At 41.1% G+C, this 23,726-nt stretch overlaps 1 protein-coding gene across 3 annotated transcripts in view; it reads left to right on the forward strand.

Moving 5' to 3' along the window:
• GRIK2 (glutamate ionotropic receptor kainate type subunit 2) overlaps positions 1-23,726 on the forward strand; it is a 1,356,701-nt gene that overhangs the window by 1,149,188 nt on the left and 183,787 nt on the right. For all 3 annotated transcript variants that reach the window (XM_073627000.1, XM_073626997.1, XM_073626998.1), the window contains one exon: positions 19,198-19,415. In XM_073627000.1, the coding sequence (XP_073483101.1) occupies positions 19,198-19,415 (218 nt within the window). The remainder of the gene's footprint in view (positions 1-19,197; positions 19,416-23,726) is intronic.

Raw genomic sequence — 23,726 nt, forward strand, 5'->3', positions numbered from 1 at the left:
TTGTTATACTCGGGTAGCCGATCGCCCGCTGAAAACAACGGTACCGGGATGATGCCTGCAGCTGCGGGCATCATCCCGGTATAACCCCGGAAAGCCGAGGCCGCATATATGCGTTCGGTCGGCGGGAAGGGGTTATACAATGCCCTTAAGGTTTGGGTACATCTGGTGGAGGGGTACACTAGGATTGTGTGTGCACTGCATGAAGGCACCAGCATCACTTTTATCTATGTTTTTATGATGGACTGTCAAAGAATCTGATTCAACATATATATTAAGGATATTGTGCAGCACACGGAGCGCTTGCACTTTATTTTGGATATTATAAATAATTGAATGTTATTTGCATAGTTTCATTTTTTTTTGCACAGGATATATTTATTAATAATTTAATATATTCCTTAATTTAATATTTTTAGTAGATTTGTGCAATATATATTTTTTATAGTTATTTCATCTATTTATTCACTGTTTGGTATTAGCGCCACACATTTGTTATGTAACATCAGCAATTTAAGTCCTCATATAAATCCAACGTAAAATCTGTAACTGTGTTTATTTCCCACTGCGTATGACATTCACCAATTCCACTGGTATATACTCAGAGGTAAAGCATATAGACCATCATAGTTCTTTCCATACAAAATGTATTTATTTATTTATTTCCATACACATTTATTAAAATTTCATAAATAAAATCACTTACTTTTAAAAGTGCAGAACAGCATGTGTAGTAATTCACTCCACCATATGGGGTATCATCAATGGAAATGTTAAAAAATGTGGCATTTTGTATGTAAAGCACTATGATAGTCTGTATAATTTACCTCTGAATATATGCGAGTGGAATTGGTGAATGTCATATGTGGTAGGAACAAAACTGGAGGAGAGTTTTACAAGAAATCCAGCCACATCTAGAAATAACCCTTAAAGGGACAGGCGTATAAGACCTATTGCCCATATAGTAGGTCAAAGTGGGAGGTGAGCAGCTAATGGTGGAGGCATATGATGTGTCCAACATAAGGAGGTCTGGACTGACACGTGGACTCTTTTTTCACAACCTCTTTACATGTATGGATTATTTGTTGGATTTAAACATATATCTATTTAAATTGCTGATGATTTTCATGTTTCTTGCAATATTTAAGTTTGTTTACACATAAACAGTGGAACACAAGTGTGGCGCTGGATCAATTTAGGTTGTGGTATCAAACATTAAAGTGGTTGTAAACCCTTACAACACACTTTTTGCTACAGGTAAGCCTATAATAAGGCTTACCTGTAGCTACCCTGGATATCTACTAAATCTCGACAGTTTAGGAGATATCCCCTGTATTTGCATGTGCCGACGTCATCGGCACATGCGCACTGAAGCAAATTGAAGCAATGGCACATACGTGCTGTTGCTTCAGTGAGTGTGCCGTTATTGGTGGCTCCCGTACGCATGCCAATCACAGCGCCGGAGCCCGCGATACCAGGAAGTAACTCCAGGAGCGATGTCGGCCGCCGGAGCGGTGTACGAGGACGGCTGCAGGGCTTCGATCTCAGGTAAGTAATTCATAATGAGCTAGTATACTATGCATACCAGCTCATTATGCCTTTGTCTTGCAGGTTTTTTTTTTCTTGGGTTTACAACCACTTTAAGGCAGTTCCCAGACTTAGAGATGAGCATTTACTGTGTGCAGTAATACATTCCAGAGTTCCTCTGAAAAGCGACTTATTCCCTATCACTACACACTGTACTTTTATGTGTTCATTAAGAGGGATGTGCTGAGTCCAGCGTACATCTGTTACCTCACTCCCAGTAACAGAATGGGGTCCCACGAGCACCTAGCATGGACCTCATGCATGCTCTCACTTAACTCTGCCCTTTCCATACCATGTGACTAGGCCATAGATCTCTGTAACACTAGTCTGCTCCTGGTTGTCAAGGGAGATGGACTGCTAGGGAGGGAGCCAGATCAATGACCCCCTCACTACCAGGGTACCTGCCACTTTACCGGGTACAATGCCTAATGACTGGTTGCTTGTAGTAGCTTGTTCCTTCACTTGGTTACCCATAGAACCTACACTTCTCTTCCTTATCTTGCCAAGTTAACCTTTTGTAGTAGTGTTACTCCATAGCCCATAGTGCAATTACTGACCCAGGTTCTTTGCAATACACCAGAACCAATATGTACCCCTTTGAATAACTTAAGATCAGGCTCATAACAGTTAAGATAACTTTACTGTTGAAATGCGCCATGATAGTACAACATGAACATATTCTTTCCCTTATCCTAACTAACATGATGTAGTGGCCTAGGCATACCTCTGTGAAGTGAGAGTCCATATAAGCATTACCCATGCCTTGAATGCTATCTGTGGTTCCCAGTGTCTTCATGTCTTCTCCCCGGCTTGAAGGCGGAGCTCTGCAGCAGTCTCCGAAGGGTGAATATTACTACAATTTCTACCCTTGGATCTTAGCAGTCCTTTTTACATATATCACAGATGGGCCTGCTAAAAGTAAAAAGCCAAGAGAACTAACCAAGGGAAAATTCTTAACCATTTCTCCAGTCTGGGCTGGCTTCTGGAAACTAACTGTATGCATTTCAACCTGCCTACAAGCTGCTTACAGTGTAGAAGCTGCAGCAGATCACAGGAGTCCAGCTCATTTCCTGGCTGAAGGATGTACAGCATCATCCAGACCTTTCCTCCCCTACCCATAGTTGCCAACATTAAAAAAATAATAATAGGAACACTTTTTTTGTCTGTAGGCAGGGTCTTGCTATAATTAGGGGGTAGGACATGCGTTTGAAGGTGAGATGCAGAGAGGCAAAAAAATGGGCGTGATTTAAACAAAAAATGGGGCAAGGCTTAAAGTGGCATGGCTCAAATAGGGTGCGATTAGAGTCTGAGGTGAATGAGGGATGGAGGGAGAAAGTAAGGGAGAGAAAGAAAGAGAGAGAGAAAGAGAGAAAGAGAGAAAGAAAGAAAGAAAGAAAGAAAGAAAGAAAGAAAGAAAGAAAGAAAGAAAGAAAGAAAGAAAGAAAGAAAGAAAGAAAGAAAGAAAGATCTGGTGTTAGCGCTTCAATCATCCCAGCACCATGGTTGTTGTGGTGTCAGGATGATTGAAGCACATTATTTATATTATTACATTGTAAGATAAAATGAAATAGTTCAACTCACCATAATGCAGAATCAGTGGGAGCCCTGAGCGTGTCACTTGCCTTGTCGTCTGCCACCAGGTGTCCCCAGCAGAGTCCCTCCTCACATTAGGCATCCCCAGCAGAGTCCCTCCTTACATCAGGCATTCCTAGCAGAGTCCCTTCTTACATCAGGCATCCCCAGCGGAGTCTCTCCTTACATCAGGTGTTCCCAGCAGAGTCCCTCCTTACATCAGGCGTACCCAGCAGTGTCCCTCCTTACATCAGGTGTCCCCAGAAGAGTCTCTCATTGCATCAGGCGTCCCCATCAGAGTCCCTCCTTACATCAGGCATCCCCAGCAGAGTCCCAAGTGGAGTGCCTCCTTAGATCAGGTGTCCCCAGTGAAGTGCCTCATTACATCAGGTGTCGGTGTCCCCAGTGGAGTGCCTCCTTACATCAGGTGTCCCCAGTGGAGTGCATCCTTACATAAGGTGTCGGTGTCCCCAGTGGAGTCCCAAGTGCAGGCCTGAGAATCAATAGGACACAGTCAAAGGATATGAGGGGGAGCAAGGTGGTCTCCAGTGAGGGTGAGGCAATGTGCCCCGCCAAGCCGTTCCATCTCTAGCTTGAGCAAGCAAGAGTCTCTTTATAAACCTTCTATGAGTCATCTAGAAACAAAACCAAACAGTTCAAGGCATCTCAGTGGGAGAAAACATAAGAAAGGTGAAAAAAAATCAAAGATCAAACCCGTGTAAGGTGTAACAGGGGGTTGGGACCCCAAGGAAAGAATCATGAAGATCATCTTACAGATGGTCAGGTTGGTTGCTGGGGGCACTGACAGCATTGTGGCGTGGAGTAGGCTTTCACTTCTCTTCCTCTCACCAGGGTACAGATCCAAGAAGGGTATGCGGGGGCTCAGGGAGTGGTGGGAGTTGGCTGGCCATCTTCCGCTGGTAGTGGTGGCAGGCCCAGATTCTTAAGGAAGGAGTCCCCTTCTTGCAGGTCTCGGAGGACGTGTTGAACTCCATCCTTCCTGATGGAGAGATGGAACAGGAAGCCCCAGTAGTAAGGAATCTTGTGTTGTTGGAGATAGGAAGTGATAAGTTTTAAAGAGCATTTTTTGCCAGAGTAATTGGGGAGAGGTCGCTAAAGATTTGGATTCTGTCCCCCTTGTAATCAATGTGAGATCTGTTGGGGGCTGCCAGGGTGAGCGCTTCTTTACTTACATAGTAGTGGAATCTCACCATGATATCATGAGGCCTAGCACCCGCCCAGGGTTTAGGAGCCAGGGATCTGTGGGCATGGTCCATATGCCAGTCGATGTCAGCAATGTCTGGAGCAAGACTATTCAACTGACCCAGGAGGAATGAGCTGATATTGTTGTCGGACACTTTTTCGGACAGTCCATGGATCCTGAGGTTTTTACATCTCTCTCTGTTTTCCAGATCTTCCTGCTGGACACATTTTCCTCTTCTAAAGCTTGCAGATAGTGAATAGTCTCATCAAATTTTGTCTCAAGTGTGGCTGTACGTTCACCAAGCTTATCTATTTCGCCCCTCAGTTCCCTGGAGATCTTCCCCGCTTCCTGGCCTATGTCCCTGGTGAGCTGTTGTGCAAGGGCCTTGAGCTTGATTTCCAGCAGCTCAGGGGTTAATAAAGCTTGGGTGGAAGAGGGCTGCTGCAAGGGGTGAGCTGGCTGTAAGTCATCTTCCGACATTAGGGTGCGGATGTAATCTTCCGGGTCCCCTTGTGAAATTGAAACAAGGAGTGGGGCGCCTCTGAGTATATATCATAAAACAATTTATTTAAGCAACAATATCCACTCACATGGAGGAAAGAGGAATTGCATTCAGGTTTGTTTGCTGGACTGAAGAGATGGAGTAAGACTGCAAGTCACAGCAGATCCTATAAGGCTGGCACCACATCAAATCCAGGCAGGAAAGGGTAGGATGCAGACAAGCAAAGAAAGTGTTTCCACCGCTCAGGCTGACACTGACCCAGGTGTAAGTAGAAGTTTCAGAGCAGAAGAGCTCCAGGTGCTGGCTGAATGCTAGGCAAAGCAGGCTTGAATGGAGGAGAAGATTTGGATGCCGCACACTGGATAAGCACTCAGTCCTGAGTGCGAAACGCGTCAGCTTACCTGTACTTTCTGCATGACAGTCTTGTTGTTTTGATGATCCCATTTTTTCAATAAAGTGAAGTTTTTTGACTACATCCAGTGTGCGGCATCCAAATCTTCTCCTCCATTCAAGCCAGGAAAGGGTGGGATGGCTGAGCACAGCGTGGTCTTCTTTAGCAGTCCAGGCTTATACAGGCTTATTCTTATCACAGTCCAGTGGGATAGAACAGAGTCCATCAGACAAAGATAGGGGTTCCAAGAATAATGAGTGGGGGAGGACAGACGCCAGTGTCTCTGGCTGGCTGCGCCATGTCTCCACAATGTTCATTCCGCATCTGTAGTGTGGAGGGAAACACAGCCGTGTGATCGTGATCAGAATGTGCCCCCCCAGTGCTGTGAAAAAGTATTTGCCTCCTTTCTGACATCTCCCCCTGAGGAAGATACGAAATTCCCCTGTATCGAAATATGTAGGGGAAGGGGACAGGACGGCATGCTTAGCAGATCAGCTGTTAGGAAGGATCAGCTTACCATCACATTACTGGCCGTTTTCAACCATTCGTTTTTTGCTTGATGTAGAATGGCTTACTGAAGTGCCTGGATATTATGAGTACCTTGTGTGGGACCTGTTTATTTTTTGTTTCAATAAATTGCATAAGCATACTACACTATAAGATCCTTTTTTCAATGATTTACTGAGGCACATTGGCGATTGATCCAGGATTCTGGACACACTGCTGAACCCTTTAGTGGTTCCAAAGCGTGTATTGAATAAGCTTAACAGCAAGGTCACACACCTTAAGGTGAGCCTTCATTACATGGGGGGAGCACCAGAGTGAGAACACAGTGTCTGATTATTGCATCACTTTCACAGCATACTGAATCGCATGGAGTGTGGAGCACCTGTAAATTGGATCAATTTGAACTTTGCACAGTGCACTTAAGCACTTTTTTATAATTCCAGCATCTATTTAGATTTCCATGGACTTATTTGCTTTAATATTTTTCATCACTATATGAATGCACATTGTCACTTTATTATTTGGCTATTAAGCACTTGTTATTTTATATGTTTTTTCATCATATATTTTATACATTATTATTACCACGGTGTAGAGGATATATTTTTACCAGTTCAAAGGCTTTATGCTTATACCTTTGATAGAGCAGCTTTTTTAATGCGATTTTAGTACTTTTACATGGTTTATGAGACATGTTTACCGCTTGCAGCTGATTCATAGAGGACTTATTAGTTTATTATTGTTAATGGAGGCTCACAGGACGTTCAATCTAATTTTAACTGCAATCAAGCATGTGCGATAACTGGCAATGAGTTTTTCACATTGCTGTGGAGGAATTTTGGCCCACTCTTCTTTGCAGAATTGTTTTAATTCGGCCACATTGGAGGGTTTTCCAGCATGAATGACATGTGTAAGGTCATGATACAGCATCTCAATTGGATTTAAGTACGGGCTTTGACTAGGCCAATCTAAAACCTAAATTTTGCTTTGCTTGAACCATTTGGAGGTGGACTTGCTGTTGTGTTTCGGATAATTGTCCTGCTGCATAACCCAAGTGCACTTGAGCTTGAAGTCACAAACTGATGGCCGGATATTCTTCTTTAGAAGGATTCTTCTTCTCTAGGATTTTCTGGTAGAGTTTAGAATTCATGGTTCCATCAATTATGGTAAGTTGTTCAGGTCCTGAAGCTGCAAAGCAGACCCAGACCATCACGCTACCACCACCATGTCTGACTGTTGGTATGATGTTCCTGTTATGAAATGCTGTATTAGTTTTATGCCAGATGTAACGGGACGCACACCTTCCAAAAAGTAAAATGTTGTCTCATCAATTCACAGAATATTTGCCTAAAAGTCTTGGGGATAATCAAGATGTTTTTTGGTAAATGTGAGATGAGCCTTTGTGTTCTTTTTGGTCAGCAGTGGCTTTGGCCTTGGAACTCTCCCATGGATGCAATTTTTGCCTAGTCTCTTTCTTATTGTTGAATCATGAACACTGATCTTACCTGAGGCAAGTGAGGCCTGCAGTTCTATAGATGTTGTTCTGGGTTTTTTTATGACCTCCTGCATGAGTCATAATTGTGCTTTTGGAGTCATTTTGGTTGGCCGGCCACTCCTGGTAAGGTTCATCATGGTTCCAAGTTTTCTCCATTTGTGGATAATGGCTCTCACCATGGTTTGCTGGCATGCCAAAGGCTTAGAAATTGCTTTGTAATCCTTTTCAGACTGATACATGTCAATGACTTTGTTTCTCATTTGTTGTTGAATTACTTTACATCACGGCATGATGTGTTGCTTTTTGAGATCTTTTAGCGTGCTTCACTTTGTCAGACAGCTTCTATTTAAGTGATTTTTTGATTCAACAGGTCTGGCAGTAATCAGGCCTGGGTGTAGCAATTGAAATTTTACTCAGCTTTCCCAAAAATTGTGGTTAATCACAGTTCATTCATGATTCAGCATGGGAGGGGGCAATTACTTTTTCACATAGGGCCAGGCAGGTTTGAACAGCTTTTTTCCCTTAATAAATGAAATAATAATTTTAAAAAATGCATCTTGGATTTACCTGGGTTATCTTTGTGTAATATTAAAATTTGTTTGATGATCTGAATGGACTGGGAGGGGTGCCACATGCTGTTTTTTAAAATAAAAGATCCCAGCCCTGCATCTTAACAACCAGCTTATACTGCACTCTGATTGGGCAAAGTTTTGCCAAATGAGGGCGCAAAATGCAGTGTGTAGCGTGCAGTGCATTGCAGGGCATTCAGGGGGAGTGAACACCCACTGAACACCCTGCAAATTTTGGTGTTCACCGAACAGGGCAAACAGCCCATGATCTTCCCGAAGTGATGCTCGGGCCGAACGGTTCGCCCAACTCTAGTGATTGTAACCAAAGATACAGAAGGCCTGCTTACACCAGTTTATTCTCTATAGCTCTTTGCATTAAAGGACACACTTTATTTTAGAGAAATTGTTATTTAACCCCCTTCCCATCCGTGCTATAGCCGAATGATGGCTACAGCATGGACCTACATTGCTGGGAGGCCATCAATAGATGGCCTTCCCTTTGCATGCTCCCTGCGCACTCTGTGATCACTGAGTCAATGAGACTTGGGTGATCAGAGATCCCGGCCCCTTACCATATGATCAGCTGTCAGCCAATAGCAGCTGATCACGTGGTGTAAACAGAGGATTGGTAATCATTTTTTGCTGACAACGTGAGAAAAAATTATAAAAATTTCATTTGGGTACAGTGTTGAATGACAGCGCAATTGTCATTCAAAGAGTGACAGCGCTAAAAGCTGAAAATTGTTCTGGGCAGGAAGGGGGATTAAGTGCCCAGTAAGCAAGTGGTTAAAAAGCTTTTACGTGTAGATCCACTTATTTTTACATTTTGGGCACAGTTTAATTCATGCTGTAAGCTAATTCTAATCAAATTTTATATAGACGATCAGGAGCTATCACATTTTAAAAGCTCTGCATAATTCACTGGTGTGGAATGCAAAAAAAAAAATTTAGAATAATTAATAATATCTTTAGAGATATGTAGAAAAAAAAGCCTATATAGTGTATAGAAACTTTACACCTAACTGATTGCTGTATATCTAACTGTATGGGTATATCATATAGTCACACAGGTGCAACATTTTTTGTTTTTTTTCAATACATTTTATTGGTTTATCAAGAACATTGAACAGTAGTACAGTAGCACGGAATTAAAAAAAAAATGTTAGAGCCATACAATTTTTAAAATGTATATTATAGCAACAATAACAGATACAAGGGATTCTCACAGTTGACTATTTCAATAGGGGCATAAACAAGTTTTATGGCTCAGCACCAAAGAAAAAAAAAGAATACTATTATTTAAATCCTAAACAAGTAAACAAACAAACAATGGGTACATGAAAAATAGTACAATACAGTTTAAAGATCTGATTATCTATCTCGGGTAATTTATTATCCGTATAATTTATAGAACCCCATTCACTTTATAGAGCAGGTCTTTGGGATAGTCCCTGGGTGATTCCATATACCTTATTCTATACCTTTTTGCCCCCTTGTGGGCTTAATCATTGATAATTAAGCCCACTAGGGGGCTAAATGTATCCGAGGGACCTGTCCTGAGGGTGGAGAGCAGAGCTTAAGCCATCTTACATTTCCTGGTTTAGTTTTGGTTACAGTGAATCAGCATCCTATGTGTGATCAGTTGCCATTTTTCTGTAGCATATTGTAGCCTGGTGAGTTGTTTCATATGATCTGAACCAGTTCATTACATGTCATGTTGGGTGATATCAGTGAGAAGAGCATTAGAGCGGTACTTTTGTGTTTGTTCATATATTGAAAAGTTAATCTGAAACTTGGGCTTAGAAGAATATTGTTTCTTGCTGCACAAAAATGGATTTTGCCGCATCCACTGACAATGATGGAATGGATATTGGCATGCAATTTAAATCTAAAATTAGAACAGTTGACTTTTCAGCATAGGGGAGCTCTAAACAAATTTCCAAACTGGTCTGGTACGAAACTGGTGAGAATATGAAAGATGCTAGAAGCTTAGAAATGTAATCAGAAACCAGAGAGATAGCATAAATTAGAATGTAAAAAAATGGAATGAGGAATTTAATTTAGTTTTTGCTTTGTGGATGTGGTTTGTTCTGTATTTTGATGTTTTTTCTATAGTTGTTCTACAGTTTATCGTGTTTATCGAAAAATATGTTTTCAATAAATAACATACTGTATGGTTAAAAACATAATTGGTGGCAGAAACTGAAGCAAGTACACAGGAAAGGAAAACCCCTTTGCAAAGTGCAGCTTTATTTGTAAACTGAGCAGCATATATGCTTTCAGTAAATCAACCTCAAAGTATTTTAAAAAGGCTGGAGGAAAAACAGAACAGGGCATTAACAATCTAAATGTCGTATGCACTGTACACACGATCGGACATTCCGACAACAAAATCCATGGATTTTTTCCGACGGATGTTGGCTGAAACTTGTCTTGCGTACACACGGTCACACAAATCTTGTCGGAAATTCCGAATGTCAAGAACATGGTGACATACAACATGTACGAGCCAAGAAAAATGAAGTTCAATAGCCAGTGTGGCTCTTCTGCTTGATTCCGTGCATGCGTGGAACTTTGTGCATTGGATTTGTGTACACACGATCGGAATTTACAACAACGGATTTTGTTGTCGGAAAATTTGAGATCCAGATCCCAAATTTTGTGTGCCGGAAATTCCGATGGAAAATGTCCGATGGAGCCTACACACGGTTGGAATTTCTGACAACAAGCTCCCATCGAACATTTTCCGTCGGAAAATCCGACCGTGTGTACAGGGCATTACAGTTATGGTTTAGATTTACTTTAATGTGGCCTTTGTCTCCAATGGGGTTACTGTTTTAATTGCTACAAACACCAAAAAACACTCTTTTTCATCTAACCCCACTATAAAATTATTCAATTTTGTTTCTAATTAATTTCTCTTCTTGTCACTTTATATTCTTTTGCATTTGCTCTTCTTTGCAAAATGTTCATTTCCTCTTTATTTTTTTCTCCTATTACCACGTGCAAAGCAATTTCTTCTTTTTCATACCAATCCCCTCCTCATTTTCTAAAGTAAAGAGTACATCACCATTTATTGTTGAAAACAGACAAAAGAAGGATAAAAGGTAGCCTGTACCTTAATTTTATCAATGATAATTTGTTTAGTTTTGTTTCTTTACGTTTCCGTTGATTTGTAACAATTTGTAATTTCGTAAAATGCAAGTTTTTAAATTCAGACTCATTCTTATTTTTGTAACAGATATATTTTCTTTGATACAAAATGATTGTAATGAGTGTAATGATTCATAATTTCATAAGATGCAAGGTTTCATATTCGGACTCGTTCGTATTTTTTTATACAAAAACCGTAATTTTTGCTAGATAATTTTAATTTTTTCGGTACACTACTTGTAATTTAGTAATTATTTTATTATTAGTAATTGTGAGATTGCCTTTTTCGTTGATTCATACTTTTGTAGCAAATAAAGAATAATAATCCTATGCTTGCTTTTCTAATAAGTCCTGTACTTACTCCAGTCCACTCCCTCAGTCACGAGACCTGACTCAGTCTCCTCCTCTAATGAATTTAAAAAGATTCAGGAATGCTGTGTGACTCAGACACAATAGGGATAAGCTGATTGGCTAAAGATATTAAGTAAGATACATCACTCACTAATACACTGCCCATTCAAAAGAACGATTCAAAAACGCGAAATCACAAACATACATATTAAGATACACTTACACTGTCCATTCAAAAGAACGATTCAAGAACACGAACAAATGAAATTACGAACAGACAGAGAAACAAAATTATGAACACACAAATGAAAATACGAACATGCAAAATTACAAACAGACAAAGGATTGAAAGTAAGAAATGTAAATCATTCATTATAGATGTCATTTTCTTTATTTTACTGTTTCGGAGTTTTGTATTTTCGTAAGTTCGTATTTTAGCGTGTTCATATTTTGCTTATTCATAATTTCGTAATTTTCGTATTTTGGTTCTTTCAGCTATTCAGATGTTCGAATTGATCCAAATGTATGAATACCAACAAATTCATACGAAAATCTATTCAGTACAAACCGAATTGCACATGTCTAATGATAATCAATCAATGATCATATTTATCTATAATCATATCTTCATGTTAAAATGTCTCATATGCTGTTTTCCTCTTCTCATTTTTTTTAAATTTATGTTATATTTAGATCTAATATAGTCATACAACAATCACACTCCAAATTAGCCTCTTTACACTTACTGCTTGTATGTCACTATTAGGCATGAGCAGAACATGTGAACAGGCAAAAAATGTGTTCAAACACACAAACACCGTTAAAGTCTATGGGACACAAACGTGAAAAATCAAAAGTGCTAATTTTAAAGACTTATATGCAAGTTATTGCCATAAAAAGTGTTTGGGGACCCAGGTCCTGCCCCAGGGGACATGTATCAATGCAAAAAAAGTTTGAAAAACGTCTGTTTTTGAGGGAGCAGTGATTTTGATAATGTTTAAAAATAAACAATAAAAATTAAATATTCCTTTAAATATCGTGCCTGGGGGTGTCTATAGTATGCCTGTAAAGTGGCCCAGTTTTCCCATGTTTAGAATAATACCACAGCAAAATTACATTTCTAAAGGAAAAAAGTAATTTAAAACTGCTCGCGGCTGTAACTTATAGTCGGGTCCTGGCAATATAGATGAAAATCATTGAAAAAAATGGCATGGTTCCCCCCAGTCCATTACTAGGCCCTTTGGGTCTGGTATGGATATTAAGGGGAACGCTTCACCCAAATAAAAAAAAATGGCGTGGGGGTCTCCCAGGCCCCCAGGAACTATATTCTCTGAACAGCAGTATATATACTATACGGCCCACCCTATATACTCTGCAGAAAATTGGGCTTTAGGTGTTGGTGGTACCAGAACACTTTAAGCCCTCACAGTTACTCTTGGTGAGCACTGGAATGGGCCCTGCTGTGAAATACTATATCAAAAATTGTAATTACATGCCCCTGTTATACAGGGGCAAAAAAATTGGGTCTTTGGTGGTGGTGGTGGTGCCACAACATTGTAAGCCTTCACAGTTATGCTGGTTGGGTGCAGGAACGGGCTCTGCTATGAAATATTATATCAAAAATTGTAATTACATGCCCCTGTTAAACAAGGACAGAAAAATGGGGCCTTGGGTGGTGGTGGTGGTGCCACGACACTGTAACCCCTCACAGATACTCTTGTTGGGCACAGGAACGGGCCCATGCGTTAAAATATTATATCAAAAGTTGTAATTACATGCCCCTGTTAAACAAGGGCAGAAAAATTGGGCCTTGGGTGGTGGTGGTGGTGCCACAACACTGTAACCCCTCACAGATACCCTTGTTGGGTGCAGGAACATGCCCTGCTGTGAAATATTGGATCAAACATTGTAATTACATACCCCTGTTAAATATGGGCAGAAAAATTGGGCCTTGGGTGGTGGTGTTGCCACAACACTGTAACCCCTCACAGATACTCTTGTTTGGCGCAGGAATGGACCCTGCTGTGAAATATTAAATCAAAATTTGTAATTAAAATAAACCAAAATATGGTGCTGTGCTCCAAGTGCTAAAGTGCTAACGTGACAAAATAAAGTGCTTAGTGTATAAGTTCATAAACATACAAGTACATGTGAAAATGATCATTGATTTCATACATCAAAATTTATAGATAATAGAAAACATTCACTATACAAAATTAAAAGTTCATAAAATATACTACATTCCATGAATCTACACATAATAAAGTGCAAGTGGTGAAAGCTTCACAATACTAAAAGTTCAAAAGTGAATGGTGTCTTCAGAGAAAGTGCCGGTGATTAAGGTGCTGAATATCAACTGACAAAAGTGACAAGGTGACTTGGGTGATTCTTGTCTTCGGTGCAATTTCACCTAAAGGTGCAATGGCTCCTTACCTTACCGCTGTAAGGCAAACAGCATAGGAATAACTGGGGGGTGATCCAGATTATCGTATCCTCCAAACAATCTCCCTAGGTGTTTATCCTTATCAGTTCAAATCTGTATGTAGCCTATGTGTATGTATTTTTCCTTCTTTGGGTAATAAAACCACAGGATTCCTCTCAGGGCAGCATGTCAGGCAAACAGAGAAAGAAGGAGAAACAGGGAGCCCCAATGGTGAAGTATATAGAGCTAATGTTTATTTAAGACAGCAAACGGTAAAGTACTCACATTTAAACAGTTTAAAACAGGGTAAAACAACAATGAGCAGCGAGCTCATGGCCTAGCGTCACTTCTGGTGTCCGCACGCTCCGAAGCATATTGTCATGATCACGTGACTTTATCAGGTAAAGTCATGTGATCATGACGATACGCTCAAATAGAGCTTAGTCTGAGGTAGAAAAGTAAGAAAAATTAAGAGAATGAGCAACCACGAGTACATGACTGTCACATGGTGAAAGGAAAATGGCATCTTTTGTTTGCAGTCCCCCTATTTAAAACCTGACCATCTAGGATGGCTGCCGCACATGCTCATATTATTATTATCTATCCCATATATCATTGCCCTGTACATATACTGTATACAGTACAATTCCTTTTGTCCAAAAAGGAATCAAAAGTGAGACCCCTTTCACACTGGTGCGCTTTGCAGGCACTACAGTGCTAAAAATAGTGCCTGCAAAGCTCCCTGAAAGAGCTGCTGCTGTGTCTCCAATGTGAAAGCCCCGAGGGCTTTCATACTGGAGAGGTGCGCTGGCAGGACAGTAAAAACAGTCCTGCTAGCAGCATCTTTGGAGCGGTGAAGGAGCGGTGAAATCAATTGGGCAGCGCGGCTATACCGCTGGGATAGCGCTGCTGCAGCAGTGCTTTGCGGTGGTTTTAATCCTTTCTCGGCTGCTAGCAGGGGGGTAAAACTGCCCCATTAGCAGCCGAATACCACTGCTAAAACTACGGTAAAGCGTTGTTTTACCGCCGGCGCCCGCACCGCCCCAGTGTGAAAGGGGCCTGAGTGTAGCTTATTTTTCTTTCCTAAATACAAATAAGATCCATACAAATATTGATATTGAACAAAGCTATTAGACAAATACAAAGACTTTTTAGGTAGAAATGTAAAGCCTTCATTAAGGCCAGATAGAGCTAGAGAATTAAGATGGAAGATTCATCTTGCTTCCAGTTTCAATAGAAGTTTATCCAGGAAATCAATGGAAACTGAATCTGTCAAATCAAAAATGTCCATTGTCTGGGCAGGATATAAGGCAGGTGGGTCTGTGCTCAGTTGTCTGTCTGTACTCTGATCTCTGTAATTATTTAATAATGATGCTGCACCAAGATCCCCAATATTCAGATAACCATATTGGGGAGAAAATTCTGTCTAAGAAATGCCTTCATTGTTGGGTCATTGTAGTCATGTTATTGTAACTGCAGAAAAAAACAGGAATGGAAGATGGCAGATGTTTTTAGAGGCAGAGATACTGCCTGGCAAGCATAAGGGGTTCAGACAATAATCAATATCCCCCTCAATGAGAATGAAGAGGGGGTAGTGACTACCGTGCTGAGAGGTGGCTCCCCCTATAGAAACACCTATAAACTAGGCTTCAGCCTGGAGTGGAACTGACAGCCAGCAAAAACAGGAAAAATGTTTTTATTTTCAAACCACAGTACTGTTCTGAACAGGACCAAGTGCTACATGTAATTGCATTGTTCTGGTGATTCACACATTTTTATATAGTAAATTCAATACACACACATATTTAAAAAAAAAACCACACACCTTTTCCTCCCTTTGCTAATCTATATCTCTTTAACATGAAGTGAGTGCTGGAAAATACATTTATTTTAGTTCTGATGGTACACATAGTACCATTCTATGTCATTTGGTTATGTGAAAGATATTGAAATATATAAAAGTTTCAGCATCTGGCCATAGCCAGATTGATTGTCTGCAATGGTACACTTTCAGCAGCTATTAACCATGGCCTCATATTGTTCTGGGACACTTTGTCTCACTCCTTATCATGGAACCTTTGAACAACAGATTTTTAAACAAGAGTAGTTCTGTAAAGGTCTGATCTGAAAAAGAACTTTAACTATGATTTTAGTAGCAATTCTATCTCTAATATTAGAAATTGGGTGCATGTTTGGGGTCATTGTCTTTGCACAGAACACAGTTATGCCCTGTACACACGGTCGGATTTTCCGAAGGAAAAAGTGCGATCGGTTTTTGTTGTTGGAAATTCTGATGCCCGTGTGTGGGCTCCATCGGACTTTTTCCGTTGGAATTTCTGACACACAAAGTTTGAGAGCAGGATATAAAATTTTCCGACAACAAAATTCGATCCTTTAAATTCCAATCGTGTGTACACAAATCCAACGCACAAAGTGCCACGCATGCTCAGAATAAATTAAAAGACGAAAGCTATTGGCTACTGCCCCATTTATAGTCCCCAATGTACGTGTTTTACGTCACCGTAACTATCAGATTTTTCGACAACTTTGTGCAACCGTGTGTATGCAAGACAAGTTTGAGCCAACATCCGTCGGAAAAAATCCATGGATTCTGTTGTTGGAATGTCCGATCGTACAGGGCATTACAGTTTGTTTCAAACTCATAGACTACTAACCAGACATTCCCCTTTAGAATTCTATGATTTAGGAGCAACGAATGGTCCTTCAGTAATAGCAAGGTGTCCAAATTCTGTGGCAGCCAAACCTCCATATATATTTACGAGGCTTTTGCAGTGATTGGCTGTTGTAAAATGTTCTTACTATAACAAGTTCATATTTGTTTTCACTAGATATATTGTGGACATCCAAAAAATTTTGATCTGAAAGTTACCAAAACATTCATCCATAAGCCTGAATTGACATCCCAATCATTTTGTTGAACTATAGACTTGCTTTAATTTTTTGTGAAGAGTGTTTTCTATTTTCTCCCCATGTATTTAATTTTGCACAACATTGTTCCCTTTCTTAAAACATGACCTCTGACTAATATAAAGGAAGCTTTTACTTGTTGATGTTTTGAGGTTCATTTCTGAACTCTGTGATGGCGGTAACATTTAGGTAGATGGACTGGTATTCTGAACTTTATCTACTTAAAAAGTATGGTTTTGCCTTTGGTTCAGATAAGGTTCATAAAATAAGAGATTCAAAAGTCATTGTCTAACTTGGCAAGACTGATAGCCTTCATCAACTATTTTTTTAGCAACTTCTTTTTTTTCCTGAGCATGACAAGATGTGCTCTGTGAACTTCTTTTTGCCAGCTTGACCTTTATTGATGAAAATTATATTGGTGAGGGCTGACTCAAATCATACCTGATTGTATTTAAACAGCTAACTCTAATTACAACCAATTTATTTCCATATTTAGGACCCATTTAAATGTGTGCAGAGTGTTAATGCATGTGCATTAACAAGTGTTATGCCATGTGTTAAAATGTAATGGGGCGTACACACGGTCGGACTTTCTGGAAAGCTAGGTCCGACGTACTTGCCGCCAGACTTCCGGCGGACTATCGCCGGACTTTCTGAACGGCCAGACTTGCCTACACACGGCCGGACTTTCCGGAATCTGGTCTTCCCGACGGACTTCCGCCGGACTTTCAGAATGAACGGACTTTCCCACACACGGACAAGTCCGTTCATTTTGAACGTGACTCGGGTACGACGGGACTAGAAAAGGAATTCAATCTCGCCGCTTTTTTTGGCGAGATTGAAACCTTGCGAGCGCCGTCGCAGGCATCCCAGGCCCTTAGGTCTGGTATTGAACTTTAAGGGGAACCCCCTACGCCGAAAAACCGGCGTGGGGTCCCCCCCAAAATCCATACCAGACCCCGATCCGAGCATGCAGCCCGGCCGGTCAGGAAAGGGGGTGGGGACGAGCGAGCGCCCCCCCTCCTGAACCGTACCAGGCCGCATGCCCTCAACATGGGGGGTGCTTTGGGGGAGGGGGCGCCTTGCGGTGCCCCCCCACCACAAAGCACCTTGTCCCCATGTTGATGAGGACAAGGGCCTCTTCCCGACAACCCTGGCCGTTGGTTGTCGGGGTCTGCGGGCGGGGGGCTTATCGGAATCCGGAAGCCCCCTATAATACGAGGGCCCCCAGATCCCGGCCCCCCCACCCTATGTGAATGAGTATGGGGTACATGGTACCCCTACCCATTCACCTAGGGAAAAAGTGTAAATAATAAAACACAACACAGGTTTTTAAAATATTTTATTAAACAGCTCTGGGGGGGATCTTGCTCCGGCTTCGGGGGTCCCTCTTCTCCCGGCGTCCGGTTGGTTCTTCGGCCGGCCCCTCCGCTGTCTTCAGGTAGCTCTATTGCCAGCGGAGGTCTGGACTTCTTGTCTTCTCTTCTCTTCCCCAGATGTTGACACGACGCTCTCTCCGGCTGGACTGGTCTCTGAGGGCTCCGTTGTGACTTATATAGGCGGAGACCCCGCCCCCATATGATGTCACAGTCCCTGGGCATGCTGGGACTGTGACGTTTTAAGGGGCGTGGTCGACCAGGGTTGTCGGGAAGAGGCCCTTGTCCTCATCAACATGGGGACAAGGTGCTTTGTGGTGGGGGGGCACCGCAAGGCGCCCCCTCCCCCAAAGCACCCCCCATGTTGAGGGCATGCGGCCTGGTACGGTTCAGGAGGGGGGGCGCTCGATCGTCCCCACCCCCTTTCCTGACCGGCCGGGCTGCGTGCTCGGATTGGGGTCTGGTATGGATTTTGGGGGGACCCCATGCCAGTTTTTCGGCTAGGGGGTTCCCCTTAAAGTTCCATACCAGACCTAAGGGCCTGGGATGCCCCCCCGCGCTCGCCGCAATGGAAAAATTTGTTTTTCCTATTGCAGCGAGCGCGATATGCAGTACCCTGCTCCTCCGTCGTATCTGGTCCGTCGGACCAGCATACAGACGAACGGGCTTTCCGTCAGGAACTGAGTCCGGCGGAGTTACGACGTAAGATTTGAAGCAAGTTTCAAATCTAAAGTACGTCGGATTTCCGGCCGAAACGGTCCGTCGGAAGTCCGATGGAGACCACACACGGTCGGATTTGGTCCGGCGGCGTCCGTCAGACTTTTGCATGTGAAAAGTCCGACCGTGTGTACGCCCCATAACACATTAAGTCAGCCTAATAAGGTCAATGGGTTTCAAATGCATCAAAATGTCCCATAAATCAGACACATCAAAAATGTTTTTCTGCAACACGTTAAGGTGCTTTGCCATGTTTTACACAATTGCATGTGCATTGGGGTGGTATTCACAACAAATGCTTATAATGTCTGTGCACAAATCCATTAGACCTTTTGCTATAGTGCTAAATTCTAGTAAATTTTATTGTGCATGGAATAGTTGATTAACTTGAATCATGTTGATAATATATCCCTTGATTTTTACTAGGTTCCGAACTTATGCCCAAAGCTCTTTCTACAAGGATAGTGGGAGGAATATGGTGGTTTTTTACTCTTATCATCATTTCTTCATATACTGCCAACTTAGCTGCCTTTCTCACAGTGGAACGCATGGAATCCCCTATCGATTCTGCTGATGATTTAGCCAAACAGACTAAAATTGAATATGGAGCTGTTCAAGATGGTGCAACAATGACATTTTTTAAGGTATGCAATCTCTTATATTACTTTTTATGAATTAAAGTGATAATAAGGTAATGGTTGAAAGTTACCAGTGGTGCAAAACTTTTTTAAATTGGGTTGTTTTATTGAAATTTATTGAATTTTCTGTGAAATTCTGTTGCTGTATTTTCTGCCACTGGGCCCAAAGATGTTTTCAGGAATAATTAAATATGTGGAAAAATCCATATAATTTATCTTACCCTTCCTTAGCTGTGGTGACTGCATTAATTCTCCTTTTTAAGTAAAAACATTTTTTAAGCAAGTATAAAATTTTGATAGAAATGCAGTATCAATGTCACTTCCTGTGCACTGAACTAAAAGCATAAACCATGTGTTCTTCATTCTAAAAAATACTTATCTACCCATCCTCCATGTAATGGGTGGGAATGAAGAAAGGCCGGGTATGATTTTAGTCCATAACAACCATAGATTCTGACAGATATGGTGGAGTGAGCTTAGCCACTGGGTAACAGGAAGTGTGGTATTTGCAGGATTACTAGGTTGGGAAAAGGAAAAAATCCTAGAACACTATTTAAAAATAAACATATTTTAATGCCAACTGGAGGAGAGCACTAATGCCTCGTACACACGAGCGGAATTTCCGTCGGAAAAATATTGGATGGTTTTTCTAGCAGAATTACACTCAAGCTTGGCTTGCATACACACAGTCACACAAAAGTTCTCTGAACTATCAATCGCCAAGAATGCAGTGATGTATAACACTATGACGAGCTGAGAAAATAAAGTTCAATGCTTTCGAGCATGCATCAAATTGTTTCCGAGCATACGTGTTTTTTTGCGCGTCAGAATTGCAAACAGACAAACGGAATTTCTGTCAAGAACTTTTTCCATCGGAAAAAATAGAGAACCAGCTCTCAATCTTTTGCTGGCGAAAATTCAGACAGAAAAAGCTGGATGGAGCATACACACGGTCGGAATATCTGACTAAAAGCTCCCATCACACTTTTTTTGATGGAAATTCCCATCCTGTGTATGCAGCATTAGTGATGAAAATTAAAGACTTATCCATGTAATTGTCCAAGCAGCTGGCTGCAGGCACTGAGGTGACACCATTGTATCCCATGCCTCTAGCAAAGGAAGTGGTTAGACCCTCTAGTTGTGCAGTTTGGCTGAGGAACAGGAAAAATGAAAATGGCTGGATAGAAATTCTCTCTTTTGTTTAGTAGTTTTTTTTAGTGTCATGTAAAAAAATGATTTGATTACATAGTTACATATTTAATCTGGTTAAAAAAACACATATCCATCCAGTTCAACCAATTAAGAGATTTGAAAAAAACTTTACCATGCTTTGTACCAGAAATGTAATTTTAGTTTAATTACAAATAGAAAAAAATATAGAATTAAATGTATACTTTTACCTATAGTAACACTACTTACCTTAAAACTAACACTGAACAAAATAGAAAAAGCATAATTGTCATTTTAGTATATATTTTTTCTATAGATTACATAGAAAATAAAAAAGTTTTTGCAAATAAATTTTGCCAAAAACAAGCCTTTCTGTCTCAAAAAACAATGCATGTATTACATTGTTATCTTAAATAATGTCACTGAATAAACAGGCCCATAATGGAAATATAAAAACTGCTCTTGTTCATAGGTGGTATACAGGTATGAGAGCTAAAGTGATTAAAGCGGGGGTCCACCTATCTATCGTTTTTTTTTTTTGTAGTTCATTCACAAACTTTTCTTCTCATGATTATCTACTCACATGTTCTGTATAATAAGTCCGCCTGTGTCCGATTTCGTTGTAAAGAATAACTTATAAAATTCACTGAAGGCGGTTTCCATCTTCATTGTGGGCATTTGAAGCCCACAAGCATGTATTTCCTGGATGCGATGAATGCTGTGCTCCCAGCATTCACCGAGATGTTGTGATGACGCTGTTGCACAATGCATGCTGGGAAGCCTAAGACTAGCTCCCAGGGGACTGTTGGGAGGTCTGGGAGAGGCTAGAAACATGCCTACTCCCATGGGAGGAAAACCAGGAAGTGCTAAGAAGATTAGAAAAAAAAGGTAATTACGGCGATTTAAATTTTTTTACACAGCATGTCAGCATCTAGCTAAGGAAGAGAATGCATAGAGATAATGTTCAAAATTTGGGTGGAACCCCACTTTAAGCTGTTGGCCTGGATTCAGGTCAAATTTATAGCCATGTTATTACTACTGTCACTAATGAATGGAAGCTCCTCAATCAGGTCTGTGGTTACTAAGACAACAGCAGCTGCCAGCATCTTAGCAACCAAATATATATCCCCGGCCCCATTCAGTGGGGCCAGGGATGCTGGTCAATATCATTCACCAAGTATAGCAGTGAATTGGGCCTGAATGTGTCACTGTTTGCTAGGACACTGGTGACTGTCTCGCTATGCATGACATCATTGAAATTTTATAACATTCCCTCTGAAAGCATCAGTAGGAGAGAATTGTCATTGGACATTTACTTTGTGAGGCATTATTTTGGACATCATAGACCTTTTTGATTTTTATATTGCGGGACTTTATACATCATGGGTCATTATTATTATTTCAATAAAGAACTATATTGTATGTACAGTGTGTTAATTTGCTTTCTTTTTTGGTACTATGTAACACTTACTCATTCACTGGGAGTGGATATCCCCTTTTTTTAACAAGGAGCTCCAAATTCAAAAAATTCTTCCATCCTTTAAAGCCCCACAACCACTGGGAAAGAGATATATGGATGAGACCCTTGTTGTCTTCAACATGAGAACAACAAAGACAGGGTTCTTTGCCAAGGCCCCCTTGTAAAGGTACATTTTCCATGTTAAGAAAATGTAGCCTGGTATAGTTCAAGAGGGAGATACAAACCCAACCCCCCCCTTTTCTGGCCAGCCATGCTCAGATGAGGGTCACTTTGATTGTTTTTTTGTTTTCTGTAGGATTACCCCTTAAAACCCCTTGTGTCTGGTATGCACTTTGGAGGTTTTCTAAGCCTTTTTTTATGCATGGAGTTTCTCTTATGCCGCGTACACACGGTCGGACTTTTCGCCTACAAAAGTCCGACAGCCTGTCCGACAGACTTTCGACGGACTTTTGTCAGACTTTTGGCGGACTTTTGGCGGACTTGCGGCAGACTTTCTTACGAACGGACTTGCCTACATACGATCACACAAAAGTCCGACGGATTCGTATGTGATGACGTACACCGGACTAAAATAAGGAAGTTGATAGCCAGTAGCCAATAGCTGCCCTAGCGTGGGTTTTTGTCCGTCGGACTAGCACACAGACCAGCGGATTTCTGGGTCCGGCGTAGTTACGACGTAAAGATTTGAAGCATGTTTCAAATCTAAAGTCCGTCAGATTTGCGGCTGGAAAAGTCAGCTGAAAGTCCGCTGAAAGTCCGGGGAAGCCCACACACGATCGGATTGTCAGCCAGCTTTAGTCCATCGGCGTCCGTCGGACTTTTGTAGACGAAAAGTCCGACCGTGTGTACGCGGCATTACAAAACACACCAGACCCTAACTACTATGCATCTTTGGTTGCTAGGATAAAGGTATAATATTGATGTTGAAAGGAATTTCCAGCTGCTCGTTTACAAACAACACACAGTGGCTGGAAAATGTAATTTGCTGGCAATTTGAATGTTTTTTTTAATTGGAAAAAGGGAACAAATGGAAATAATACAAACATGTAGAATTGTGCATTTTTAATATTGCAATTTAAGCCTTTCTAAAAGTGCTGCTACCTGCCAAATGGTATCATCTTTTTTTTTCTTTGTTACATGTTCCTCCTGACAGTACCCAGCTCCCTATAACCTTAGTTTGATAAATCCTTTTCTATCAACATTTAAAATGGGCAAAATGAATTTGCTGGATCCATCCCCTATAGATTTCAGTGGGGTTTGGGGAACATCTGCAATATCCAAAACACAGGCACATTCAGTTCATGATTGTATGAAGCACTCCTTCGATTCCTTTCCCCCCTGAAGTCATTAAGTCTAACGAAATGTATCAGGAGGGGCATGAAGTCTGACATCATTACACCATGTGCATGTGCACTCGGTGCCGAACCTAATTTGTAAAAATACCAACTGTTTTATGCGAGTACACGAGTATCTAGAGGTATTTTGCTATGTGCGGTAAGCCCGGTGGGTACACATATATATAAAAAAAGCTTTTATTCACATTATGCACATGTAATGATTATCTACTTACATGAAAGATAATATATTGTTTGAAATATCTGTATGTGGATATTTGTGTTGGCAGCTTTCCCACTTTTGTGAAATTATTATTTATCCACTATCATTTT

This window comes from Aquarana catesbeiana, linkage group LG04 (genome assembly GCF_042186555.1).
Source record: "Aquarana catesbeiana isolate 2022-GZ linkage group LG04, ASM4218655v1, whole genome shotgun sequence".
Lineage (NCBI taxonomy): Eukaryota > Metazoa > Chordata > Amphibia > Anura > Ranidae > Aquarana > Aquarana catesbeiana.